This window comes from Balaenoptera acutorostrata, chromosome 1 (genome assembly GCF_949987535.1).
Source record: "Balaenoptera acutorostrata chromosome 1, mBalAcu1.1, whole genome shotgun sequence".
Classification (NCBI taxonomy): Eukaryota; Metazoa; Chordata; class Mammalia; order Artiodactyla; family Balaenopteridae; genus Balaenoptera; species Balaenoptera acutorostrata.
This window is the reverse complement of record NC_080064.1, coordinates 100,878,953-100,905,700: the sequence shown is the minus strand read 5'-3', so window position 1 is coordinate 100,905,700 and position 26,748 is coordinate 100,878,953. Positions and strand designations below refer to the sequence as shown.

The following is a 26,748-nucleotide window of genomic DNA, read 5'->3' as shown; positions in this document are numbered from 1 at the left end:
ATCTCATCAATGAAAAGGGAATTACAGCTGCCTTGTGGGGTTACTGTATAGATAAACATGCTTAGAACAGTGCCTGGCGTATCATATTCACTATATAAATGTTTCTATTAAAATTATCATTATGGTTATCATATCATCAAAATGATTGGGGCTATATTTCTTATTTGGGCTATATTTCTCTTAAGGTCTGAAATATTTACCTAACTTAGCAAAAATGCTCCATGTAAGAGGCCATTTTTAGGTTAGGACATGTAGAAACTGATAAAACCTGAATCTCAGAATATAATGAAAACAGAGAAAGACTGATGTGAAAAACAAGGAATATGAATTGTTTAGGAAGTAATTTCTATTGAGAAAGCTGGGACTTCAGGGTCACTAAATACATCACTATTTTATGGCTTGGATTAAGTTGTTTCTCTTCAAAGTTCTTGGGACTAAAAACATAGATAAATAATTTATTCTTAGTTAAGAACTTCTTGTAACTGAAAGTAACTGAGAGTACTCTGAAAACACAGGCCAGGGTATAAACAGTGGCAGGATGAGACTAATGATATCTGGCGAAGCTGTGGCAGCCCCTGAGGATTTCTGATGCTCTGACTCTGCCTGCTGGGCTTGTGTGCCTACATGGATTTCAACATGTACCAGATGTAGAGATGGAGGCCCAACCTTTGCAGAACTTATCCAGAGGGTTGTCTTTCCTCTTTCAAATCAAATGATCCAAGAAGGGAGAGTGGTGCATGAACTTTTTTTAATTTTTATTTTTGGTGAGGGGTGACCTGGAAATTTGTTTGTTGCACTTTTATTTACTATTGTGAATTTAATTTTCCTAATTACCTTAACAAATTACTTTTGTTGGCCTGCTTGCTGACCTCCTTGCCACCAATCTCATCTTTATTCCACCTCCCAGGTTCCAGTCCTGGCACATACATTGAAACATGCCACAGCCTCGCTTAGAAACCTACGGCAACTTTCTATTGCTCGGAAGATACTATCCGAACTGTCACCTGGCGCTCCTGGCTTCCCACTTCATCTCCTGTTCAAAATGTCATGTCCTCTGTGAAATCTTACCTGCTCCTTAAGCACACTGTTTTCATAGCATTTACCACTTTGTGTCAGGGCTGGGTGAATACCTGTCTCCCCTGCTAGACTGTGAACTCCTTGACTGCAGGAATCGCACTTCATTCATATTCTTGTGCCCATTAGAAATTCCACACTTCATTCATATTCCTGTGCCCATGAGAAATCCCAGAAGTCCTTCCACCTTTGCTCACTGGGTATGTCAACTTCTAGTTACCTGCCTCTAAACGTGAGTGCCCATTATAGAGTTGAATCCTCTTCTGTCATTATAAATTCATGGCTACTATTGAGGGAATGGAAACTGCTGGGAAAAATTACATCTATCAACAAGATGACTGGGAGATACTTGTACCTTTGTATTAGTCCAATTTAGATACATTTTTTTGGCTTCACTAGCTTGGCTAGAGCAATGGGTATATAACTTCAGAGCAGGACAGTATAAATAAGCTGATCAATTTCAAGTTTTCCTCTATCTTCCCCTAAGGACGAGAGATGTCGCAGCTAGGCAAAAAGCACCACAAATTGGTGCTTACTCTTTCAGTTACATGTTTTTTCATTTTCCTCTTCAAGGTTAAATAAACTTTCTATCATGGTATTCTTTTCATTTTTAGTCCTTCAACCCATGCTACATAACTTCTCCAATTCATTTCTGTGTTAAAAGATGTTCTGCTTTTCAAAGTTAAATATTTATTCCATGATGTCAAACAGGCCTATGTTCTCTCTGAATTTTACCTGAAGATTCTTGTAAAGCAATGGGTTAAGTATATCTTTCCCTCAATGAGAATTGAACTTTTGCTGGAGTTTCTGTATGTAACTACTTAAGAGAAAGTGTATTATCAGAGGATAAACACAAAATCCCACAGTTAAACTTTAGCAACAAACATTATAATATATTGGGAATCATCTTTACCAAGAATAAATAAGAATCTCATGAAAGAACTTTCTAAAATTCTATTGAAAAGATGACCTGAATAATTGAAGAGATAGCCATACTCTTAGGTGGGGTGACTTAATATTTAAAGGTATAAATTTTCCCAAAGTTAATATATTTTCAATACATCCCAATAAAAATTGCAGCTGGATTTTTTAGAGTAGCTTAATAATTGGCTCTAAAATTTTACATGGAAAAATTTCATGAATACCTAGTTGATTTGGTGGGGGCTTGGAGAAAGACGTGCCTTAACAGACAGATACTAGAATATACCACAAAGTTACAGACTAAAAACAAAATGTGTGTGTGTGTGTATGTGTGTGTGTGAATATATATACACACACACTCTTAAAAATTATATTTATATATATTAAAATTATATGTATATATACAATAGGTACATATAGATAATAATAGATAAACTAGCAGAATAGAATAAAGAGCTTGGAGATTCTTTTTTTTTTCTTTTTTTTTAACATCTTTATTGGAGTATAATTGCTTTACAATGGTGTGTTAGTTTCTGCTGTATAACAAAGTGAATCAGCTATACGTATACATATATCCCCATATCCCCTCCTTCTTGCATCTCCCTCCCACCCTCCCTATCCCACCGCTCTAGGTGGACACAAAGCACTGAGCTGATCTCCCTGTGCTATGTGGCTGCTTCCCACTAGCTAGCTATTTTACATTTGGTAGTGTATATATGTCCATGCCACTGTCTCACTTCGTCCCAGCTTACCCTTCCCCCTCCCTGTGTCCTCAAGTCCATTCTCTACGTCTGTGTCTTTATTCCTGTCCTGCCCCTACATTCTTCAGAACTATCTTTTTTTTTTTTTTAGATTCCATATATATGTGTTAGCATATGGTATTTGTTTTTCTCTTTCTGACTTACTTCACTCTGTATGACAGACCCTAGGTCCATCCACCTCACTACAAATAACTCAATTTCTTTTCTTTTTATGGCTGAGTAATATTCCATTGTATATATGTGCCACATCTTCTTTATCCATTCATCTGCTGATGGACATTTAGGTTGCTTCCATGTCCTGGCTATTGTAAACAGTGCTGCAATGAACATTGTGGTACGGAGATTCATGTTGAAAGGGGAGGTTAATATACAGAAGAGATGGCTCCACAAATCAATGAGGAAAAGAAGTACTACCTAATAGATGGTACTAGAAAAACTGGCTCACTGTAAGAATAAAAAATAAAACTGGATCCCTCCTAAAACTATATATAAAGGTAGGCTCCAGATGGATTAAAGACCTAAATGCAAAATGCAAAATTAGAAATCTAATAGACAATAATGTAAGAGAAAATTTCTGTGATATGGGGTGGGGAAGGATAACTTATCTTAAATAAAACTTCAAAAGCACAAGCCATAAGGTACTGAATAAAAATTGACTAATTTGGTGACATCTAAATTAAGACTCTCTGTATAACGAAAGGCACCATAGTCAAAGTTAACATACAGGTGACAGGAAAAGGTATTTATGCTTTCTAAAACTAAATTGGACTAATGCCTATAATTCACAAGGAATCTCTAAATATCAACAAGACAGCAATCCCACAAGAAAAATGAGTAAAGGATATGAAGAGGCAATTTACAAGAAGAAAAAAACCCCCCAAATAAGCATCCAAATAGATGCTCAAATTCATGCGTAATCAGAGAAATGCAAATTATATACCGCTGAAGCAACACTTTCCTTGCTGTACGCTAGCCAACTTGAAAGCTGGATAATGCTGAGTATTGGCGGGGATGTGAAGATAAAGGATCCTCAATGTTCTGTTGGTGGGAGTGTAGATGGCTGCAGCTATTACAGAGGACAATCTGATAGTACTTGGCCAAAGTAAGCAACTTCTTTGATCAAGCAATTTCACTCCAATAAATTCTCACACTGTTTTATAAGGTACATATATGAAGGTATAGAGGACAGTTTGTGATAATGTGGAGTTGGAGATGGTGTGGCTGTCTATGGGGGAAGAGACGGGTAATACGCGGTAAATATACAGCATGGAAAATGGTCAAGTAGTTAAAAGCAATCGATTGTGTTCACCCAGCAACTCAGATAAATCTTGAAGGCACTTGATGCTATGATACCAAAAGCACAAGCAACCAAAGAAAAGATAATAAATTAGACAACATCAACATTAAACTTTTGTGCATCAGAGGACAATACCAAAAAAGTGAAAAGACAACCCGCAAAATGGGAGAAAAGACTTGCAAACCATATATCAGATAAGGATCTAAAATCAGAATACAAATAAGCCTTATAATTCAACAATAAAAAAGACAACCCAATTAAAAGTGAGTAAAGGATTTGAATAGACATTTCTCCAAAGAAGATATGCAAGTGACCAACAGCACATGAAAAGATGCTCAACATCATTAGTCACCAGGGAAATACAAATCAAAACCATGACGAGATACTATTGTATTTCACACTCACTAGAATGGCTTAAAACACACACACACATACACACACACACACAAAGGAAAATAAATGGTGACGATGTGGAGAAACTGGAAGCCTCATACATTACTGGTGGGAATATATAACAATGCAGCTGCTGTGGAAAACAGTTTGACAGTTCCTCAAAAAGTTAAACATGACATCATATGACTCAACAACTCCACACCTAGGTATACACCCAAGAAAAATGAAAACATACATCTGTACAAAAACTGTATGCCAATGTTCATAGCAGCATTATTCATAATAGAAAAAAAATAGAAACAACCCAAGTGTCTATCAAATAATGATTAAATCAGCAAAATGTATATACACATAATGGGATATTATTCATTAGTCATAAAAAGGACATGCTACAACACAGATGAAACATGAAAACATTTTGCTAAGTGAAAGAAGCCAGACACAAAAGGTCAGATATAATTCCATTTACATGAAATACCTAGCAAATCCATAGAGAAAGAAAGTAGAGTAGTGGTTTCTTATAGGGGTGATAAAATGTTCTGGAATTGGTGGTGATGGTTGCACAACCTTATGAATATACTAAAAACCACTGACTTGTAAACTTTAAAACAATGAAATTTATAGTACATGAGTTATGTCTCAATTAAAAAGAAAAAAGAAGATACAACAACTAAATGCCATGTAAGATCCTGGATTAGATTCTGTAATAATAAAGTGACATTTAAAAAAAGAAAGCATATGGTTCTGAGAAAAAAAACCAGCATAAAATCTATAACACAATACCAGTTATACAACTCAAAAATTAAAGGCAGACACACACAAAAACATGTATTTTAAAAGACATAAATAAAAGGAGGCACATAAAATACACTGGCATAACTGCCAGTGGGAGTAGTGAGAGAAATGAGAGTGGAAAACGGAGACAAGTGAGAATAAACAGATAAATCAACGGAAAACAAAACAAAACGAAAATGATGGCAACACTACCAGAACCATTCTAACATAGCCCTTGGTAGCCTTTGGGAACTTGTGTCCACGCTTAAAAATGCAATGAACAAGACCTGACACAACATCAGGAATCAATTTTAAAAAATCATACCATTTAAAGATTTCTTTACAATAAGCAAGAACAAGCAGACTGAGTCAGTTTATGCTCTAGACTTGAGAAGGAGCCGCCCTGGTGAAGAGGTGGCAGTGCCGTGGGAATGCCAAACAGCAGGGGGAGTCCCGAGTCCTGAATGTGTCTGAGAGTTTTATACCATTTGACTTGGGAACTTGGCAAAATAAGAACAGATACTGAATCATATCTAGCAAAAGGGGGAAAAGAAGGTGAAGGAAACAAGTTTTCTTTTTCCAGGTAACTGTCTTTTATTGATTTACAGTGAGTGGCTTATGGAGAGGTGGGGAGAAGTATCACATGGGATGGAATGCAGCTCTGAGGTATCGATCTGAATGTGTGATTTCTGAAAACAGCTGTAGAGCTGTAAGTATTCATTTGACTCTTTAGTGCAATTGACAGACTTCAGAGAAGCTTGGACGTCTTACGAACTCCATGAATGGGACAGAAGGGACACTTTCTATTTTACCTGAGAAAAGTAAGAGATTCTGAATGTTCCCACCGTTTAATAAAACTTAGAGTATAGTAAAAATAAGGTGTAATCATTGAAATGTGATTTTACATGTCAAATGTGATTGTATTTTAAGAGGCTGCACCTACATATGAAATAACACTTTAAAGCATGGATCTGCTAGGGAGTTTCCCGCCACCCTTCCATTTTTCGTAAACACTGATTGGCATTATATAAGAAATCTTAAGATTGTCCAGAAGACAAGTCCAGAAGTATTTGGGCCAGAATGTCAAAGTTAATTTTTTTTTTTTTTGCCACGCCACGCAGCTTGTGGGATCTTATTTCCTAGACCAGGGATTGAACCCCAGCTCTCGGTAGCGAAAGCTCAGAGTTCAAACCACTGGACTTCCAGGGAATTCCAAAGTTAATTTTTAAACGGAAGAAAAACAACTAATTTTGCACAACCTCTCGAAAACACCATCAACAATAAAGGGTAATTTTGAAAAAAAAAATTATACTAATATCATTCAGCGGTAGAAAGACCACTTCTTTTTCTGTCTCAAGACTACTCAAAGTGTGGTCTGTTAGTCAGTCAGCAATAAGATGCATACTGATACTGAGAGTAAAAATTTTTTAATTTTATAATGATTCGACAGAATAATTTTTATTTTTCATTTAATTTTTATTGAATTTTACAAAAATGCTGGTCTGTGATGAACTGGGAAAAAAACCACTGATGCTTCTATATATGGTTTGAGAAACACTGATGTATACTACTGCTAGTTCCACTACTTCTAGCAGCTTCTATAACTACTGCATGCCAAGCATGGTGATATAAGTGCACTACATACATCATTCTCAGAACAACCCTGAAATGTCACAACCCTGTGGCACTGAGGCCTGCTTTTCTTTGTGGGTCACAGAACAAATTTAAGGCTAAAAAGCAGGCCAAAGAGATCATGGTGAAGAAACTGAGATAAAGAAATCTTACCAAAATCATATTAAGTAACAATAAGCCTTCATTCAAAAAATTTGATTGAGCACTTACTATGTGGTTAACACTGTTTTAGGCCCTTGGGATTTAGCACCAAACATGACAAAATCTCTAACTTCATGAATCTTATGACTTTACATTCTAGCAGGGGAGACGACAATAAACAAATAAACTCATAGTTCAATAACCTCAGGTAGAGATAAGTACAATGAAGAAAAGTAAAGCTGAAAAACAAAGAGACTCACAGATACAGAAAACAAATTTAGAGTTACCAAAGGGGAAGGGGGATAGGGGAGGGATAAATTAAGAGGTTGGGATTAACATATACACACTACTATATATAAAATAGATAATCAACAAGGACCTATTGTATAGCACAGGGAACTATACTCAATATTTTGTAATAATCTACAAGGGAAAAGAATCTGAAAAGGAATATATATATACACATAACTGAATCACTGTGCTGTACCTGTAAAACTAACACGATTTTGTAAATCAACTATACTTCAATAAACATTTTTTAAATTAATAATTAAATTAAATTAAATTTAAAAAAAAAGTAAAGCTGAGTAAGGGAAGACTGGGTCAGGCAGGGGGAGGGTTATTTTAGATACCGTGATTAGTTAGGGAAGGCACAGCAGTTAGGAACACAGATTCTAGAGCCTGTATTCAAATACTTGTTCTGTCACTAGTTTTATGACCACGGGCAAGTTCTCTAACTGCTCTGTGGCTCGTTTCCTCGCCTATAGAATGGGACATTAATAGTGCCAACCTAGGGTTAGTGTGAGGATTAACTGATTTAGCAGATGTAAAGTACTTAGGACAATAGCTGCCACATAGTAAGTGCTTCTTAAATATTATTATTTCCTTAGGCAGTGAGTGAGGGAGGCAGCCATGCAAAGACATGGTAAGATAATGACAGCTATCACTAGATGAGCACCTTAGGGTATTTATGCAGATTATGTACATTTTCACCTTTAATTTTCACAGTGATCCTGAAATAGATATCATTATTCCCACCCTACAGATTAAAAACTGAAGGTTAGAAATGTTAAGTGGCTTGTTTAAGGTCAGACAACTAGCTAATAGGTGTCAGTGAACTCTTGTCAGTCAAAAGCTTACTTCTTCTATTAGGCTTACATTGCCTCTGCTAGGTATTGGCATGGAACTGAAAATCTCCTGACTCTTACTTTGCTCAATCGCTCGTTCATCCATTTACTCATTCCTTCATTCAAAAAAATATTTACTGAGTGCCTAGCAAGTATCGTAGTCAATTGGTAACATTTTCTTTGTCTTCAAAGAGCAGACCCTTTAATAGGGAGGTAGTGATGTAACAGTGCTCCGTGAATTGCAGAGATAAGGCGTGCTATGGGACTGGGGGAGGAAGCCCATGTGCACAGAGGCCAATGCGGACCAGTTCAAGAGAGGATCTGGAAAAAGAGAAAGAGAGAGAGAGAGAGAGAGAGAATTTGGAAAGAACTGGGAGGTAAATTTAAAAGGCAGGCTGGGAACAAAATCGTAAAACACTTTCTGTGCAGAGAGCGGGGAAGCACTGGAGCTTGCACTGAAGAGGACTTTAGAAGGAAGAATCAGCAGAGTCTGGGACAGAGTCTGGGCAGAGTGCGGAACAGGCTAGAGAAGGGAAAAGAGAAGAGGCAGGGATGTCACAGTGTCTTAGAATGAGAAGGGGCCTCCGAGAGCAGCCAGACGAACTCGTGTCCACAAAGAAATCCCCCTACAGAATCTTGGACAGAGGGGAGATTTATGTAATACCTTAGATACAAAGGTATATGAGTGGTACAGGAGGAAGGGAAAAGAAAGCAAGAATCAAGAATTAAAAGACCTGAAAACTGACTAGATTAGAGGATCATGGGGGGCAAGGGGGACATGGACACACATTACGGTACAAGGAATTTTAACGTGAAAGACTGACCCTTCGCAATTCTGTTGCTTTTGGCTTCTCGTAAGTTTTACAAAATCAGGAAAAATGAGATGAGCATTATTTAACAGTTACCTTGTAATTCATGTACAAAGACCATGAACTGGTGCTATTCGAAAATGGTTCCTAATTAGAAATTCTTAACGATCAAAGGCAGCCTTAAAGCAAGGCAAGACACTAAGTGCGTTTTATGCCCTATTTACTGGCCATTCCGATGCACTCCCCTTCCCGCATTTGTAAAGCGGCTACCAGTGCAAAGCCCTGCCTGCGAGGCAAGGCAGGCTATGGCACGGGCCTGACATGAAAGGCTTGATGTCAACAGTGACTTTCTTGGAACTCTTTAGAGGATTTTCTCTCACTCAAGCAGAGACGTGAGACATAATTTTAAGAAAATAAGATCTGAAAAGTACTACCAATGTCTTTTGCTCTGGGTGCTTGCTCCTCCAGCACATAAATAAATGGCCACCACTCACTAGCTGTATTATTTTTCTTGAGCTACTGACAACTTTATAAGAAACTGTCTTTTAAATTCATTAAATGGAAAAGGTAAAAAATGAGACTCCAGGGCGTATAAATGGTTCTATCACTGCAGTGGTTCTGGCAATGCTGGAGGAAGCCACTGCCTTCTGCAGGCCCTGTGTCCCTCAGATCAGTTTCGGGAAGGCAGATCTACTGGTTCCTTACCTTCTTCAGCAATGACTGTTAGTGTGACGGTGACACCGGCATCTTTGATCAGCTGAACAATGTTATCATGGGACAATTCAACAATGGACTGCCCATTCACTGCAGAGATATGATCTCCAACTTTCAGCTTCCCACAGCGATCAGCTGGACTTCCTTCTATGACTCGGCCAATTTTATGAGGAATAACTATGGGAAAAAAAATCCCCAGGTTTTTCAATTATTTAACATATCTCGGAGTGTTGGATTTATCATCATCATCATCAAAAATTCAACGTAGTAACGTCAAAGAAAATTCTTTAAAGATATATCAAAAAACCACCACCCGTGATCATCCTATCCAAATGCAACTATTTTCATATTATCTTCCACTCTTTGTCCACAGGCATAGATACTCTTTACATAGTTGCAATCATAGCATATAAACCTCTTTGCTTCTTTCCACTTACCAGAAACCTTTTTCCAATTTTTATAGTGTCATCCTAATGATCCAGTTTAAAGGCTATTGACCTCAGTGATACTTATGAGAATATCTCATGTTTCTTGTTTGTTGTTGGCTGTTTAGGCTGCATCATGTTTTTGGCTATTTTAGAAACTGCCACAATGAGATCATCTTTGGTTCTGTTGAAGGGGCATTTACTCCCACAAGGAATCTTGTAAATAAATGCAGTTCAAAATCAAGTTTAGGACTCAGATTGGTCAGAAATCCAGTTACAGTGAAATGACTGATCATTAAAATGAATCATACTTATTTCTAGAGCAAAATTAATTCCTTTTATTTAATGCCTTTAGATTTTTTTTAAAATCAGAAAAGCGGAGTGAATTAGAACATTAATGTTTAACATTAAGATTATTTGGCTTATGGATAAAATCATACCCTGAATGCACAAAGCTGAATCTAAGACGTTTGCAAAGACACTCTGTGCAGTTCTATTATATCTCTAGCATAATGCTAAAGGCTTTCTTAGAGTAACCATTAAGACACTTTACTGTTATTATGCCTTAAAATGAGTTCTCAGACATTCAGGAAATCTTGTCAAAATATCTTTCACCATTTAATAAGGGGCATTCGTATTGAGAAACAAATGTTCCTTCTATGTTCTCTAAGAATGTCTTTGCCTAGGTCAGTAAATTTATCAGGCACCTGAGCTCCTGCGGGATACGGAGACTTATTGTTATGAATAAGGATAATTTAATATTTTAAAATGGCACTGTGATTACGTTTAATTTCCATAGTAACATGGGCTCCTTACTAGTATTTCTGAATTATATCTAGGTGTATGTTAGGGCCATTTTAATCGACCTTCATTTGGACTGGAAGTTATTCTCGGCCATGATTTATGTCCCCACGGACAGTGAGTGCCATTCCTTGGCTCTTCTAGGATTATACACTGGGAGACTTTATCTTAAAAATGAGGAAGTCAATGTTGGAAGCAAGTGCCTTTTAGCTCTGAATTATATCAAGCACTTATTATACCATTTTCCCTGTAAACAAACTAATTAGAAAAGCTCCAGAGCAGCATGGGCCGTGTCCTGTGCCAGGCAGCAGGAGCTGATTGCCCTGACAGTACAACAGGTTGCACATCAGAAACATAAGGAGAATCACACAGTGGCCCTGTGGTGACCTTCTAAATCAATATCTTAGTTACTCTCCTTCTTAGAAGAGATTTACTTGTACACAATGTTCATTCCAGATCCCCCGAGAAGAAAATCATTCAGCTCCCTGGAACACTGAAAGGGGTTTGTTCAGACTTGGGAAAGCATCACACAACATGAATCTCTGATGTCCCAGTGGTTCCTTTCTCATCCTGTGAGCAATGTGGTCAAAAGGAATTGGCAAATCTTGGTACAGAACTTCACAAACGGTTAATCGTCGAGGTGAGAGAAGATAAAAGTAGTCAGATTGCTATTTTCTTGATATTTATAGCAGCACCACCAAAACAGCTAAAAATAGCAGACCAGCAGAAAGATAACTTCTGAACATTCTCTGAATAGACTGGGAAGTTTTCAAAGTAACTGCATGGCTAAGGAAACGTCTAAGTCCTGCCTTGTTGTTGGTATATACAAACTCTATAGGCATCTGCCATAAAGCCAATTTATCCGTCTTCAATCATCTTGGCCTAAATCTGTCTCACAGACTGGCCTGTCCAGCTGCTGGGATCACTTCAGTGCTCTTAAAACATTTCTTTTCAGGAAAAGAAAGGACAGTAACTGGAAATGCCCTCTTCTCAAAGAAATCCTTTGCAACCAGAACTGCAAAGTATATAATAACAGAAACACTAAAACCTCTGAAGTACTGGCAATGCAAAAACTAGCCAAGTCCTTTTCATCTTCAATAGAGGTCTTTTCTAAGTACTCCATTCATGTAGCTCTGACACGAACTGGGTCCAGGGCAAGAAGGATGCTGGGCCCGGATCCCTGATCTTTGAAAAAGTCAACGGTAGAGAATCTCAGAATTTTATAACTGGTATTAGAGGTGCTGCTGGGAACTCGTCTTGTGACAAATGTCAGCAGTAAATACATTTCGGCAGAAGGGAATAAACCCCCAACAATCTACACTGTGCAGAATACCAATCTATACCAAGACAAGATCCGTAAAGAATGATCTATTCTGACAGACAAGTTTCTGGCCTTTTCACCTGTGCTAACTCTTTTCTAAACCAAACTTTCATTGTTATGCAGTTTGCAGCAACTGCTCAGTCTCTGTGAGAGAAAGCTCCACATGCAAGCTTACCCCAGGATCCTTCTAGCTATAAGAGATAAACGGAGTTTCAAGAAGAATGCTTGCAGGTCTCAGAATTTTGTGAGATTATTAACTAGCACTTCAGTGAAATTACGAATTCTGGTTTTGCTCCATGACTGAAAATCTCAAGTACTTTATATAAAATTCGTTGACAACCTAAGCCTAATTTACCATTCAGGCTGATAATTAATAAGCTGCAAACACTCATTTCTGCCACCATTAGCTGCTGCCTCAATCTTACATTTTAATTGGGTTTTCTTTCCCATCTCATTACTCAAATATTGATAAACTTTTTAATGTTTCTTTAAAAAAAAAAGGTCAAGAGGCAGTGACAATTTTATAAATAATGATGATGACAATGGTAGCAGAAACTACAACAAGCAACAGCAGCTAGCATTTATTGAAGGTCCAGGCAAAGGGCTTCACACGCGGTATCTCCTTTAATCCTCACAAACACACGAGACAGGAAGTGTTATCGTCATCCTCATTTCACAGCGGAAACTGGAGCTCTTGGAGGCTAAGTAATGTGCCCAAGATCAGACAGCTATTAAAAGACATAAGCAGGTCTAGGATCCAAGTTTGTCTGATTACAAAGCCCAGCACTTAATGACACTGTATAATACAGAGACCTAGCATCTATGGTATGTAAAACCATCAAAATAGTAAGAAGGAATTTAAACAAATACATATAAAAAGATTTAAAAATTTTAAATATAAACAAATAAATATACACAAATAAAATATTTAATATATAATGTATTGAAGTGTAATAATATAAATTTTAAACAAACAAGTATAAAAATGTTAAACATATTTAAGTAACATAATTTATTTTACTGAATTCCTCTATATCTCCTAGTTTTATGGTGAACACTAGACTGTCCCCTAATTTCTGTAGTGCTAGAAAAGGAGTATCCTCAATATGAAAAGCAGTTAGCATCTATCATGCTGAGTAATAATCTTTCACTATTTTTGTTAATCTGAATGCCTGGGATTATTGCATGGTATCAGAATGAGAATATGATTATCTAAAATGGAAATCAGTATTTTGAAAAAAAGTAACCAATGATACAAAATAAAATCTACCTAAGTGCTGCTTCCTTTTATTTTTCTGACACAGGCCACATAATCATCCTCAAAGCATCAGTGACAGTTCCAGTTCCAAGCGTTACCATAGCAACGGCTTTTGGAAAATGGAAACTAGTATCAGTGAGCAGTGACCTGATACTATAGTAATAACTCATCCATGTCACGGAATCTTCTTCCTCTACACAACTGCATTAATTCTAGCAAGATTTTTGCAAATTGGTTTGGCTCACAACACTTTACTGAAGGTGTTTTCTTTTTTTTACTAAGGTTTTAGTGACCATCTAGTCTAAAAGGATCTCACTACCCAAGATATAATCAAATCCACTGGCAAAGGCAAGAATGCATTTTCATGTGGTCGAAGATTTTTATCACTTGACTTGGAAAAATAAAGCTACCAGACAAGCATAATACATAAATATTAATTTGCTGGTTCTCATCTTATATTCATTTGGATTTTACAATTATATTTAAAGATGATTATTTCTTAGAAACATAAAGACACGACAAACATTTAATTTGCTGAATCATAACAGCCCTGAACATACTAGAGGTAATTCCTCCTTTGTTGAGGGAATTAACACACATACTCATCCTTCTCAGATGACAATATTCTGTTAAGCTGGGTTCAGGATATTTAATTTTTCAAGGTTCTGACAAAATTTTTACCTTTCAATGAAGCATATAAGGTAAGAATGCCTCTTATCATTCAAGAAGGTCGCTTTATAGCTGGAATATGGCAATTATTATTAAATAACATGAAAGGACTATTTAAGACATATTTGGGTCAAGATTTTTCTGGTAATGTTTTACTTCTTCTCAACTGTTTCTAGCATTTAATTCATTTCTGCATACACGATTTCCCCTAATTTGAAAAAAACACCTATGCCCCCATAATTTTAAGAATTCAGCATTGTCCTTTCACTAAATCAATTAGGTCACATCCCTGATATACTGCCACAATACAATCTTGATGCAAACCAAGCTACTAATAAGACTTATTTTATGGAATCTGAGAGAAACCTGAAGCCTGGAAGGTTTGATTCAGACTACCAAATTTTTTTTTCTAATACGGTCAATTTCCTTTTTTTTTTTTTTAACTTTCTTTTTTTCTTGATGTGGACCATTTTTAAAGTCTTTATTGATTTTTTTGTGTTTTATGTTTTGACTTTTTGGCTGTGAGGCATGTGGGATCTTAGCTCCCCGACCAGGGATTGAACCCACACCCCCTGCATTAGAAGGTGAAATCTTAACCACTGGACCACCAGGGAAGTCCCCAGATTACCTAATTTTGAAAATAAAGAAAATATTCAGCATTTTAAAAAAAGATAACTCTCTGAGGCAACTTATGCCAATAAATGATTCCTAACTAGTTTCATAAACCCCAGCAGGCAACTCAGAAAACTGGAATTATAGGGAGGGATAACAGGACATAGGAGCCCTTACCTCCTGGAGGTGGCTTGCTTTTGGAAGTGAGAATGACAAAGCCAAATCCTTCATTTTCTTTTCGTTGCAAGACAACATCATAGGCCTCCTGGGGAGCAGGCCTGGCTGGGACCTCTGCTCGGTTCAGGCGGGGAGAGCCATTCTGTGTTGAAAGGAAGGCTTGAGAGCTGTCATCCTCAGGTTGTTTCTCTATAATAAACATGATCAATTTTGATATTTCTGGAATATCATAACTTTTGATAACTAAAGTGTTTTTGTGCTAAGCCTTTCACAAGAAAATTTAGTTTCTAATAACATAAAGAATAGAAAAGCAGCACCTCCACCCACGTGAGCTCTGGACCTAATTTGAGTGCAGATGTAGGCGGCAGCAGTCCAGCTGACTTCTTAAATGCTCTTCAAGTACGTAGTTGGAAAAATGCAAAATGTTACCTCACTTTAAAGGAAGGTTTTCAAAGCTTCTGTGAAATTTGATAGTAAAAATATTCTTCTTGAAATTATTTTAATTCCAGCAAGGTTTTTAACCTGGACCAGTAATTTTTTAAAAAGCTGATAATGAATAACAACATAGTAAACTTCCTTTTAAAATCAACTTTAAATATAATTTAGTGCAGTGACTGACACTCATGATGTCTGAGAGGTCACTGCATCAGGATAGAGGTGCTGCCCATTACAGGTTGAGAACAGTTTGCCATCTGCACAGAATTTCTCTTTTACAATGTGTTTTACAACTGCAGGTTCCTGATGGGTGATACCAGATGAGTTAACCATCAGCAGTTCTCAGGCATACAACAAGCTGTCCACATGAACGGCAAACTCTCCTAGGCATAGATTAGCTCATATGGAATTCCTAGCAAATGGGCAGTTAACCTACACCTTTTTCTCCTATTCGAGATAACATCAGAATGTGAGAAAGAATGACACAAGTTAGTCCTAACTGACTTCAAAAAAAGAGCAAATTTTGTGCCATAATTTGATACAAAACATCATAAACAACCACCACAACACACTGCTATCGATGAATATGCATTTACAAGGTCTCTTTGGGTCAAAATCTATGTGATTCTGAGAATACGTTTTTGCACCTCGACAAAGTGTCACCAACATCCAATCATTAATAAAAAATAAAGGTTCTTTTTGATATAATGCATGGTTAGAATGAATTAGCTAAAATGCTTCCAGTAATATCAAACGACTATGAAACTTCTTCATGATGCTTTCCAGGAGGGAGCCAACCTCTAGTTGTATAGCATCACATTTTTTACTCTGTGTAGTTATGTTCTGACTTCAGCACAACCAAATGGAGGCAACACTGCATTAAAATCTGTATGCATCACGGAATACCTGATATTTAGGAAGGGAGGCGGGCCTTTACTTTGTTGTTATTTATTTATTTATTTATTTGGCTGTGCCGGGTCTTAGTTGCAGCACGCGGGATCTTCGTTGCTGCGTGCGGGATCTTTTAGTTGTGGCATGAGGGATCTTTAGTTTCAGCAATGCAGGCTCTTAGTTGCAGCAAGCAGGATCTAGTTCCCTGACCAGGGATCGAACCCGGGCCCCTGCATTGGGAGCAGGGAGTCTTAACCACTGGACCACGAGGGAAGCCCCTGGGCCTTTACTTTGGACGCTGCAATCACAAACACGGTGCCTCATTTTTAAGAGTAATGCAACTATTCATCAAGTCGACAAACATTTTTTTATGTCCACTCTGTGCCAGGCAGGCATTCTTCTAAGTACTGGGGACACAGCACATAACTAAATGGATGAAACTCCCAAACTACATGAGGCTTACATTCTTGTGGTGTCACAGGGTTGTCTTTTAAAAATTTTTAAGTGGCAAGAATTCACTTTTAAAAATTTCTACTTAATAGTCACAAAACTATTGAAGAGAAAATACATGAGATTTTCATACCCTAGTGCAATGGTTTAGACCCCAGGCTCTGTAATTAAACTACCTGTTTTAATCCTGGTCCTACTACCTACCACCTATGTGTTTCTCAACCTTTCTGTGAGTAACTAGAATAATGATAGTGTTTACATCATAGTGTTGTAAAGAGTAGGTAAAAGAATATGTCTGGGACGTGGTAAGCACTCAAATGTTAAATTATATTATACTAAAACTTGTCAAGTAGAAACATTCTGTCCTCTTTGACTATTTAGGATCATCAGGATCCAAAATCTTTTGATATTCAGCTAATGGGATATCTTGGTATGACTAAATAACTTTGTTTTTCAGAAAACAGATTGAAGCTGATACTCCGATCTACAATGCCACATTGGCAAATTCATCAATATATATTAATATAATCTTAATATAGAGGCCCAAAATTTATTTCTCTTTTTTGATAGTAGTAGTATTATTTCTGAATCCTTTTGACCTTACATGGCCTTCCACAATGAGGCCTTGGATCACACCAAATGAGTTATCTCATACACTATTAAACATAATAAAATAAACTGCAAAAAAAAAAAAAACCCAAAAAACGCCCCCAAAATGTGGACTAAGTCTCTTTGTTTCTTTTTTAACTTATCAGAGCAGGAACAGGTTCACATACCACCGTAGAAGATCTTTCTTCTGACAGTTAATAACACATGGCCATTTCGAGCAGCAGTTGTCATTAGGTCTAGCACTTGTTTGTGTGATTTCCCTTTAACAGGAATTCCATCAATGCACATCAGCTCATCAGCTGCACGGAGACGACCATCTTTCTCAGCTGCGCCCAGAGGAATGATGGCCCCAATGTATATCTGATAAGATATAAGGTGTAGGTTGGTCTATACAGTCTACTAAGATGTACTGAGATCCTTAACTACCAAGTTAAGTACTTCCTGACTCAGAACTGTGCAAACCAACAGATTTTTGCAGTTCAACATGAAGACTGTCATATTTTAGAAAGGTGAAATCTTAGAAATTGACCATTCTCCAAAATGGCACTTCAAACGACCACACCACATAATCTCTTCTGGATTTTCTGGGTTAGGGACAAGGAAGACAGAAAATACAAAGTATTTCAATAACTTAAAAAATACTACTATCACTTCCATTACTATAACAAAACAAAAACCTTAAACTCAGAAAACGCAATTCTGTGGAGTAGCTACTAGTAAAGTCCACTGAATGTCATCAGGAAAGATTTTTTTTGTACGCTGTTCATAGCAACTGGAATAATTCTTACAATACTCCCATTACATAAGGCTATTAGTACAAGTTTAGTATATGCAAAAGAGAAATATGTCTTGTCTCTAAATTATAAAGCAGTAAATATTTTAAGGGAACAGAGTGACCTAAGATTCACTTGCATCTAGGTGAACAGATCTAATTCATTCTGTTTGCCAGCAATCAGAATCCTATAATTAGGTAATCCTAAATGTTTGGGCTAGTTTCAGAGCTGCTAGAACCCTACATTTAAGAGAAGATAAAGTGAAAGCATTTCCTCTAAGATCAGGAGCAAGATAAGGATGCTCCTTATCTTGTCTTGTCACTTTTATTCTACATAGTATTAGAAGTCCTAGCTACAGCAATCAGACAAGAAAAAGAAATAAAAGGAATCCAAATTGGATAGAAGTAAAACTGTCACTGTTTGCAGATGACATGATAGTATATGTAGAAAATCCTACATATATGTAGAAATTCCTGCCACCAGAAAACTACTAGAGTTCATCAATGAATTCGGTAAGGCTGCAGGATACAAAATTAATATACAGAAATCTGTTGCATTTCTATACACTAATAATGAACTGTCAGAAAGGGAAATTAAGGAAACAATCCTATTTACCATTGCATCAAAAAGAACAAAATACCTAGGAATAAACCTACTAAGGAGGTAAAAGACCTGTACTTGGAAGACTATAAGTCACTGATGAAAGAAATTGGAGACGACACAAACAGACGGAAAGATATACTGTGTTATTGGGCTGGAAGAATTAATATTGTTAAAATGACCATACTACCCAAAGCAATCTACAGATTCAATGCAATCCCTATCAAAATACCAAGGGCATTTTTCACAGAACTAGAACAAAATTTTTTTTTAATTTGTATGGAAACACAAAAGATCCCAAATAGCCAAAACAATCTTGAGAAAGAAGAACAGATCTGGAGGAATCACATTCCCTGAGTTCAGACTATACTACAAAGCTACACTAATCAAAACAGTATGGTACTGGCCCAAAAACAGACACATAGATCAATGGAACAGAATAGAGAGTCCAGAAATAAACCCACACACTTATGGTCAATTAATCTATGACAAAGGAGGCAAGAATATACAATGGAGAAAAGACAGTCTCTTCAATAAGTGGTGCTGGGAAAACTGGACAGCTACATGCAAAAGAATGAAATTAGAACACTCTCTAATACCATATACAAAAATAAACTCAAAATGGATTAAAGATCTAAGTGTAAGATGGGATACTCTAAAACTGCTGGAGGAAAACATAGGTAAAACATTCTTTGACATGAATTGCAACAATATTTTTTTGGATCCATCTTCTAGAGTTATGGAAATAAAGACAAAAATAAATCGGATGTAATTAAACTTAAAAGCTTTTTTACAGCAAAGGAAACCATAAACAAAACAAAAAGACAACCTACAAACTGGGAGAAAATATTTGCAAATGATGAGACCAATGAGGGTTTAATATCCAAAATATACATACAGCTCATACAGCTTAATATCCAAAAAAAAACACAACCTGATTAAAAAATGGGCAGAAGACCTGAACAGACATTTTTCCAAAGAGGAATTACAGATGGCCCACAGGCACATGAAAAGATGTTCAACATCGCTAATCATCAGGCAAGTCAAAACCACAATGAGGTATCAACTCACACCTGTCAGAATGGTTATCATCAAAAAGTCTACAAATAACAAATGTTGGCAAGGATGTGGAGGAAAGGGAAATCTTTCACAATGTTAGTGGGAATACAAATTGGTGCAGCCACTGTCAAAAACAGTATGCAGGTTTCTCAAAAAACAAAAATAGCACTACCCTATGACCCGGCAATTCCATTCCTGGGTATATATCTAAAAGAAATGAAAACACTAACTTGAAAAGATACATGTACTCCAACATTCATAACAGCATTATTTACAATTGCCAAGATATGGAAGCAACCTAAGTGTCCATCAACAGATGAATGGATAAAGAAGATGTGATCTATATCTATATACACACCTATATATACATACATATATGTACAATGGAATACTACTAGGCCATAAAAAAGAATGAAATTTTGCCATTTGAAACAACATGGATGGACTTGGAGGGCATTATGCTAAGTGAAACAAGTCAGACAAAGACAAATACTGTATGATGTCACTTACACATGGAATATATCACTTACATGTGGAATATAAGTGATATCACTTATATGTGGAAAAATACAAAAAACTGGTGAATATAACAAAAAAGAAGCAGACTCATAGATATAGGAAACAAACTAGTGGCTACTGGTGGGGAGAGGGAAAGGGGGAGGGGCAATATGGGCATAAGGGATTAAGAGGTACAAACTATTATGTATGAAGTAAGATACGAGGATATATTGTACAAAACGGAATATAGTCAATATCTTATAATAATTATAAGTGGAGTATGACCTTTAAAAATTGTGAATCACTATACTGTACACCTGTAACATATAATATTGTACATCAACTATACTTCAATTAAAAAAGAGAGAAGAGAAGAGAAAGGTTTCTTCCAAGTTGTTTGAGAAAAATTCTTAAAACACCTAAGTGAACAAACACTATGAGTATCAACAAAATAGGAAGTGACAAACTACATCTACAAAACTACATCTACCATCAGAAACAGTCAAGAGGAATATAACTAGTTTGGAGGAGGTACGGTCCAACATGGTGTTGTAAGAAGATCCTGAACTCACCTCCTCCCATGGACACATGGAATCTACAGCTACATACGAAACAATTCCCTCTGAAAAAGATTTGAAAATTAGCTGAACAATTCCTTTACAAGAAATGGTAAAAGGGCCACACTGAGATGGGTAGGAAAGGCGGAGACATGGTCTGCCAAACCCTACCCCCCAGTACAGTGACCCATAATCAGAAGCATCTCACAAATCTGGAGCTTCTCCCTAAGGAGTGAGGGGTTCGTGCCTCACATCATGCAACTTAACCTTTGCATCTGCAATGGAGAGATGGACCTCCAAAATGTCTGGCTTGGAAAACCAAAGGGGCTCACATCCAGGGGACCCAAAGGGCTATAGGGAACTGAGATACTTTTTTTTTTTTTTTTTTAAATAAATTTATTTATTTATTTATTTTTGGTTGTGTTGGGTCTTCATATCTGTGCGAGGGCTTTCTCTAGTTGTGGTGAGCGGGGACCACTCTTCATCGCGGTGCACAGGCCTCTCACTATCGCGGCCTCTCCCATTGCGGAGCACAGGCTCCAGACACGCAGGCTCAGTAGTTGTGGCTCACGGGCCCAGTTGCTCCGTGGCATGTGGGATCTTCCCAGACCAGGGCCCGAACCCGTGTCCCCTGCATTGGCAGGCGGATTCTCAACCACTGCACCACCAGGGAAGCCCAGGAACTGAGATACTTTTCTTAAAGGGTTTACACACAGTCTCACTCACCCCGGGGACCAGCACCAAAGCAGCAGTTTGAAAACTGCCTAGACTGTATGTGAAGGAGATTCATTTGCTACTCTTAAAGCATCTGCTGAAGGGCTGGGGCTCTACTGGGACTCTCTCCAGGGACAGAGGTGCTAGCAGGTGCCAATTTTTGTGCTCTCCCTCTACTCTGCTGTGCCAGTGGATGCACCCTGGCCCTACACTCTCCTACTGCCCCGCTAAAGCTAGTGGGTATGCACTGGCCCTACACTTTCTTGCTGCTTAGCTAAAGCTGGTGGGCACATGTAGTCCACACAGGTGTCATTCCTTGATTGCCTGGCGTTGGTGGCCAGGGCAGCCTGCAATCTTGAGTCCCACGAGACTGTAACAATAAGATAGACAGTTCTTGACTAGCTCCCACCCCCATGGCACTACACAGACTGCAGACTGAAACACCGCCCCCCCCCACCCCAGTCTTTCTGTGAAAAAGGCCTATTTACTTGTCCTAGCTTGAGGGGCAGGGTTCAGCTTTGCCACACATCTAGAGGCTACAGAGGTGCTTTCAGGGAACATAGACCAGAGATGCCATCTTTGCACTCTTCCCTGGCTTCACTACGGTTCTCTGGTACCTCCCAGAAATGAGCTTATAAACTTGTTTGAAGTCCTGATTTTTGCAACTGTCACCCAGGTGATACCTCCAAATCTCCTGGTCTGGAGGCCAGCAGAGTTTACAACTGCAGTCCCACAGGACTGTATATGTTGACATACTTTAAAAGCTGCTGCCTGAGGGTATGGCTTCCAATCAGCCTGAAGCTAGATGCTGACTGAGGTCCCTCCCTTTGGAACACTGAGAGGTCTTGGCACACCCTCAGTGACTGGGACTTATTGAGAATAAATCAGGCTGCTTAGACAATCACAAAGGTCGGAGAGACAACCAAGAGCTAGGGCAAAGTTGAAAGATAAGGTCATCTCCTAAACAAGGTCACTCCTTCAAGACTGGGAGAGGTAGCTGCTTCACCTAATACACAGAAACAAAAATAGAGAGTTAAGCAAAATGAGGAAACAGAGAAATATATTCCAAATGAAAGAACAAAATAAAACCTAAGGAAAAAAACCTTAATGAAATGGAGATAAGTAATTTACCTGATAAAGAGTTCAAAGTAATGGTCATAGAGATGCTTACTGAATGTGGGAGAAGAATGCATAAACACAGTGAGAACTTCAATAAAGAGACAGAAAATATAAAAAAGTACTACACAGAAGTCATGGAGCTGAAGAATACAATAACTGAACCGAAAATTACACTAGGGGGATTCAACAGCAGACTGGATAAAACAGAAGAAAGAATCAGTGATCTAGAAGACAGGGTCGTGGAACTCACCCAACAAGAGCAGCATAAAGAAAAAAAAAAGATGAAAAAAAGTGAAGATAGCCCAAGGTACCTATGGAATGACTTCAAGCAGAAAAACATTTGCATTATAGGGGTGCCAGAAGGAGAAGAGACAGAGAAAGGAGCAGAAAACTTACCTGAAGAAATAATGGCTGTGAAAACTTCCCTAACTTGGGGAAAGAGACAGACATCCAGATTCAGAAAGCCCAGAGAGTTCCCAAAAAGACAAACCCAAAAAGATCCACACAGAGATATACTATAATTAAAATGTCAAAAGCTAAAGAGTGAATCTTAAAAGCAGCAAGAGGAAAACAACTTGTTACATACAAAGGAACCCCCAAAAGACTATGAGCAGACTTTTCAGCAGAAACTTTGCAGGCCAGAAGGGAGTGGCATGATATATTCAAAGTGCTGAAAGGAAAAAACTTCCAACCAAGAATACTCTACTAAGCAAAATTATCATTCAGAACTGAAGGACAGATGGAGTTTTCCAGACAAGAAACCATCAAAGGAGTTCATCACCACTAAACTGACCTTATGAGAAATGTGAAAGGGACTACTTTAGCTGAAAAGAAAGGGCATTAATTAGCAACAAGAAAACATATGAAAGTGTAAATCTCATGGGTAAGGTAAATATAATCACCTACAAAGCTAGTATGAAGGTTAAAAGACAAAAGTAGTAAAAATAACTATAACTAGAATAATCAGTAAAGGGATACATAAAATAAAAAGATGTGAAATGTGACATCAAAACTGTAAAATGTGATGGGGGGAGTAAAGATGTAGAGTTTTACAATGCATTCAAACTTAACTTGCTATCAACTTAAAACAGACTGATATATATATAAGCTGTTATATGTGAGCCTCATGGTAACCACAAACAAAAACCTATAGCAGACACACAAAAGATAACAAAAATAGAAAATGAGCATAACATAGAAAGCAAGAGAAGAAGAAAGGAACAGAGAGGAACTACAAAACAGCCAGAAAACAATTAACAAAATGACACGTACATACCTCTCAATAATTACTTTAAGTGTAAATGACTAAATTCTCCAATCAAAATACTTAGAGTGGCTGAATGTATAAACAAACAAGACGCATCTATATGCTGCCTATAAGACACTCACTTCAGATGTAAGGAGACACAAAGACTGAAAGCAGAGGTATGGATAAAGATGTTCTGTGCAAAAAGAAACCAAAAGAAAGCTGAGGTAGCTATACCTACATCAGACAAAATAGACTTTAAAACAAAGACTGCAATGAAAGACAAAAAGGGCATTACATAATGATAAAGGAGTCAATCCAACAAGAAGATATAACATTTGTAAATATTTATGCACCCAACATAGGAGCACCTAAATATATAAAGCAAATATTAACAGACCTGAGGGGAGAAACTGACAGTAATACAGTAATAGTAAGGAATTTTAATACTCCACTTACATTAATGACTACATCATGCAGACATAAGATCAATCAGGAAACATGGGTCTTAAATGACACATTAGAACGGATAATCTTAACAGATATATACAGAACATTCTATCCAAAAGTAGCATATTACACATTCTTCTCAAGTGGAACACTCTTCAGGACAGATCACATGTTAAGCCACAAAACAAGTCTCAATAAATTTAAGAAGACTGAAATTATAACAAGCATCTTTTCCGACCACAAGGGTATAAAAGTAGAAATCAATTATAAGAAAATTGGGAAAAATCACAAAATGTGAAGATTAAACTACATGCTACTGAACAACCAATGAATCAATGAAGAAATCAAGAGAAATAAAAAAAATACCTTGAGACAAATGAAAATGGATATACAACTTACCAAAATCTCTGGGATGCAGCAAAAGTAGTTCTAAGAGGGAAGTTCATAGCAATACAGGCCTACCTCAAAACAAGAAAAATCTCAAACAATTAGCTTTACACCTAAAGGAACTAGAAAAAGAACAAAAGAAGCCCAAAGTTAGTAGAAGGAAGGAAATAACAAAGATCAGAGTAGACATAAATGAGATAGAGACTAAAAAGACAATAGAAAAGTGAAACTAAGAGCAGGCTCTTTGAAAAGATAAATAAAATTGACAAACCTTTAGCTAGATTCACCAAGAAAAAAAGAGGGCTCAAAAGTAAAATCAGAAATAAAGAGAAGTTACCCTTGATGCCACCAGAAATACAAAGGATCATAAGAAACTACTATGAACAATTATATGCCAGAAAACTGGACAACCTAGAAAAAATGGATAAATTCCTAGAAACATGCAATCTTTCAAGAGTAAATCATGAAAAAGTAGAAGATCTGAACAGACCAATTACTAGTAAGGAGATTGAATCAGTAATTAAAAACCTCCCAGCAAACAAAAGTCCAGGACCTGACGGCTTCACTGGTGAATTCTACCAAACATTTAAAGAAGATTTAATACCTATCCTTCTCAAACTCTTCCAAAAAATTGAACAGGAGGGAACACTTCCAAACTCATTCTATGAGGCCAACATTACCCTGATACCAAGAATAGACAAGGACACCCCCAAAAGAGAAAATTACAGGCCAATATCACTGATGAACACAGATGCAAAACTCCTCAATAAAACATTAGCAAATCGCATTAAAAAGTACATTAAAAGGATCATACACCATGATCAAGTGGAATTTATTCCAGGGATGCAAGAATGGTTCAACATCCACAAATCAATCAATGTGATACACCAAATTAACAAAATGAAGGATAAAAATCATATGATCATCTCAACAGGTACAGAAAAAGCATTTGACAAAATTCAGTGTCCATTTATAACAACTCTCAACAAAGCGTGTAGAGGGAACACTCCTCAACATAATAAAGGCCATATATGACAAGCCCACAGCTAACACCATACTCAATGGTGAAAGCTGAAAGCTTTCCCTCTAAAATCAGGAACAAGACAAGGATGCCCACTCTTGCCACTTTTATTCAACATAGTATTGGAAGTCCTAGCCATAGCAATTAGGAAAAAAAAAAAATATACATATGATGTCTTCTTTATACACACACACACACACACACACACACACACACACACAACTACTACTCAGCCAGATCACATGTTAAGCCACAAAACAAGTCTCAATAAATTTAAGAAGACTGAAATTATGTCAAGCATCTTTTCCAATCACAATGGTATAAAAGTAGAAATCAATTACAAGAAGAAAATTGACAAAATCACCAGATGCGAAGATTAAACTACATTAAAAAGAACGAAATCTTGGTAATTGTGACAACACAGATGGACCTGGAGGGCATTATGCTAAGTGAAATAAGTCAGACAGAGAAAGACAAATGCTGTGTATTCTCACTTATATGTGAAATACAAAGAACAAAATAAACAAACAAACAAAACAGTACAAAACAAAACTCCTAGAACAGAATGGTGGTTGACAGTGGAAAGGGGGTTGGGGGGAGGTAGGCACAAACATCCGGTTATAAAATAAATGAGTCATAGGGATGTAATGTACAGCATGGGGACTACGGTCAGTAATACTGTAGTGCATATTTGAAAGTTGCCAAGGGAAAAATCTTAGAAGTTCTTATCACAGGAAAATAATTTACAAATTTGGTGACGGATGGTAACTAGACTTATTGTGATGATCATTTTGTGGTGTATACAAACATCGAATCATGTATACAATCATCAAATCATATGTATATTAGTTTCAGTACATCTGAAACTAATACGTTATATGTCAATCATAGCTCAATTAAAAAGAAAAGAAAGACAAAAAAAAAGAAACAATCAAGGTATTTTATATTTGCCCTATGTAGGGCAACCTGCCTTCAACTCTGTCTCTGATGATTATTTTAACCGTAACTGATATGACTAATTAGAACACATTTA

At 37.1% G+C, this 26,748-nt stretch overlaps 1 protein-coding gene across 5 annotated transcripts in view; it reads right to left on the bottom strand.

Moving 5' to 3' along the window:
• MAGI3 (membrane associated guanylate kinase, WW and PDZ domain containing 3) overlaps positions 1–26,748 on the bottom strand; it is a 260,158-nt gene that overhangs the window by 13,907 nt on the left and 219,503 nt on the right. For all 5 annotated transcript variants that reach the window (XM_057544916.1, XM_007169372.3, XM_007169373.3 and 2 more), the window contains exons 14-16: positions 17,459–17,651; positions 14,907–15,095; positions 9,635–9,820 (exon numbers count right to left, since the gene is read on the bottom strand). In XM_057544916.1, coding sequence (XP_057400899.1) covers positions 9,635–9,820; positions 14,907–15,095; positions 17,459–17,651 — 568 coding nt within the window. The remainder of the gene's footprint in view (positions 1–9,634; positions 9,821–14,906; positions 15,096–17,458; positions 17,652–26,748) is intronic.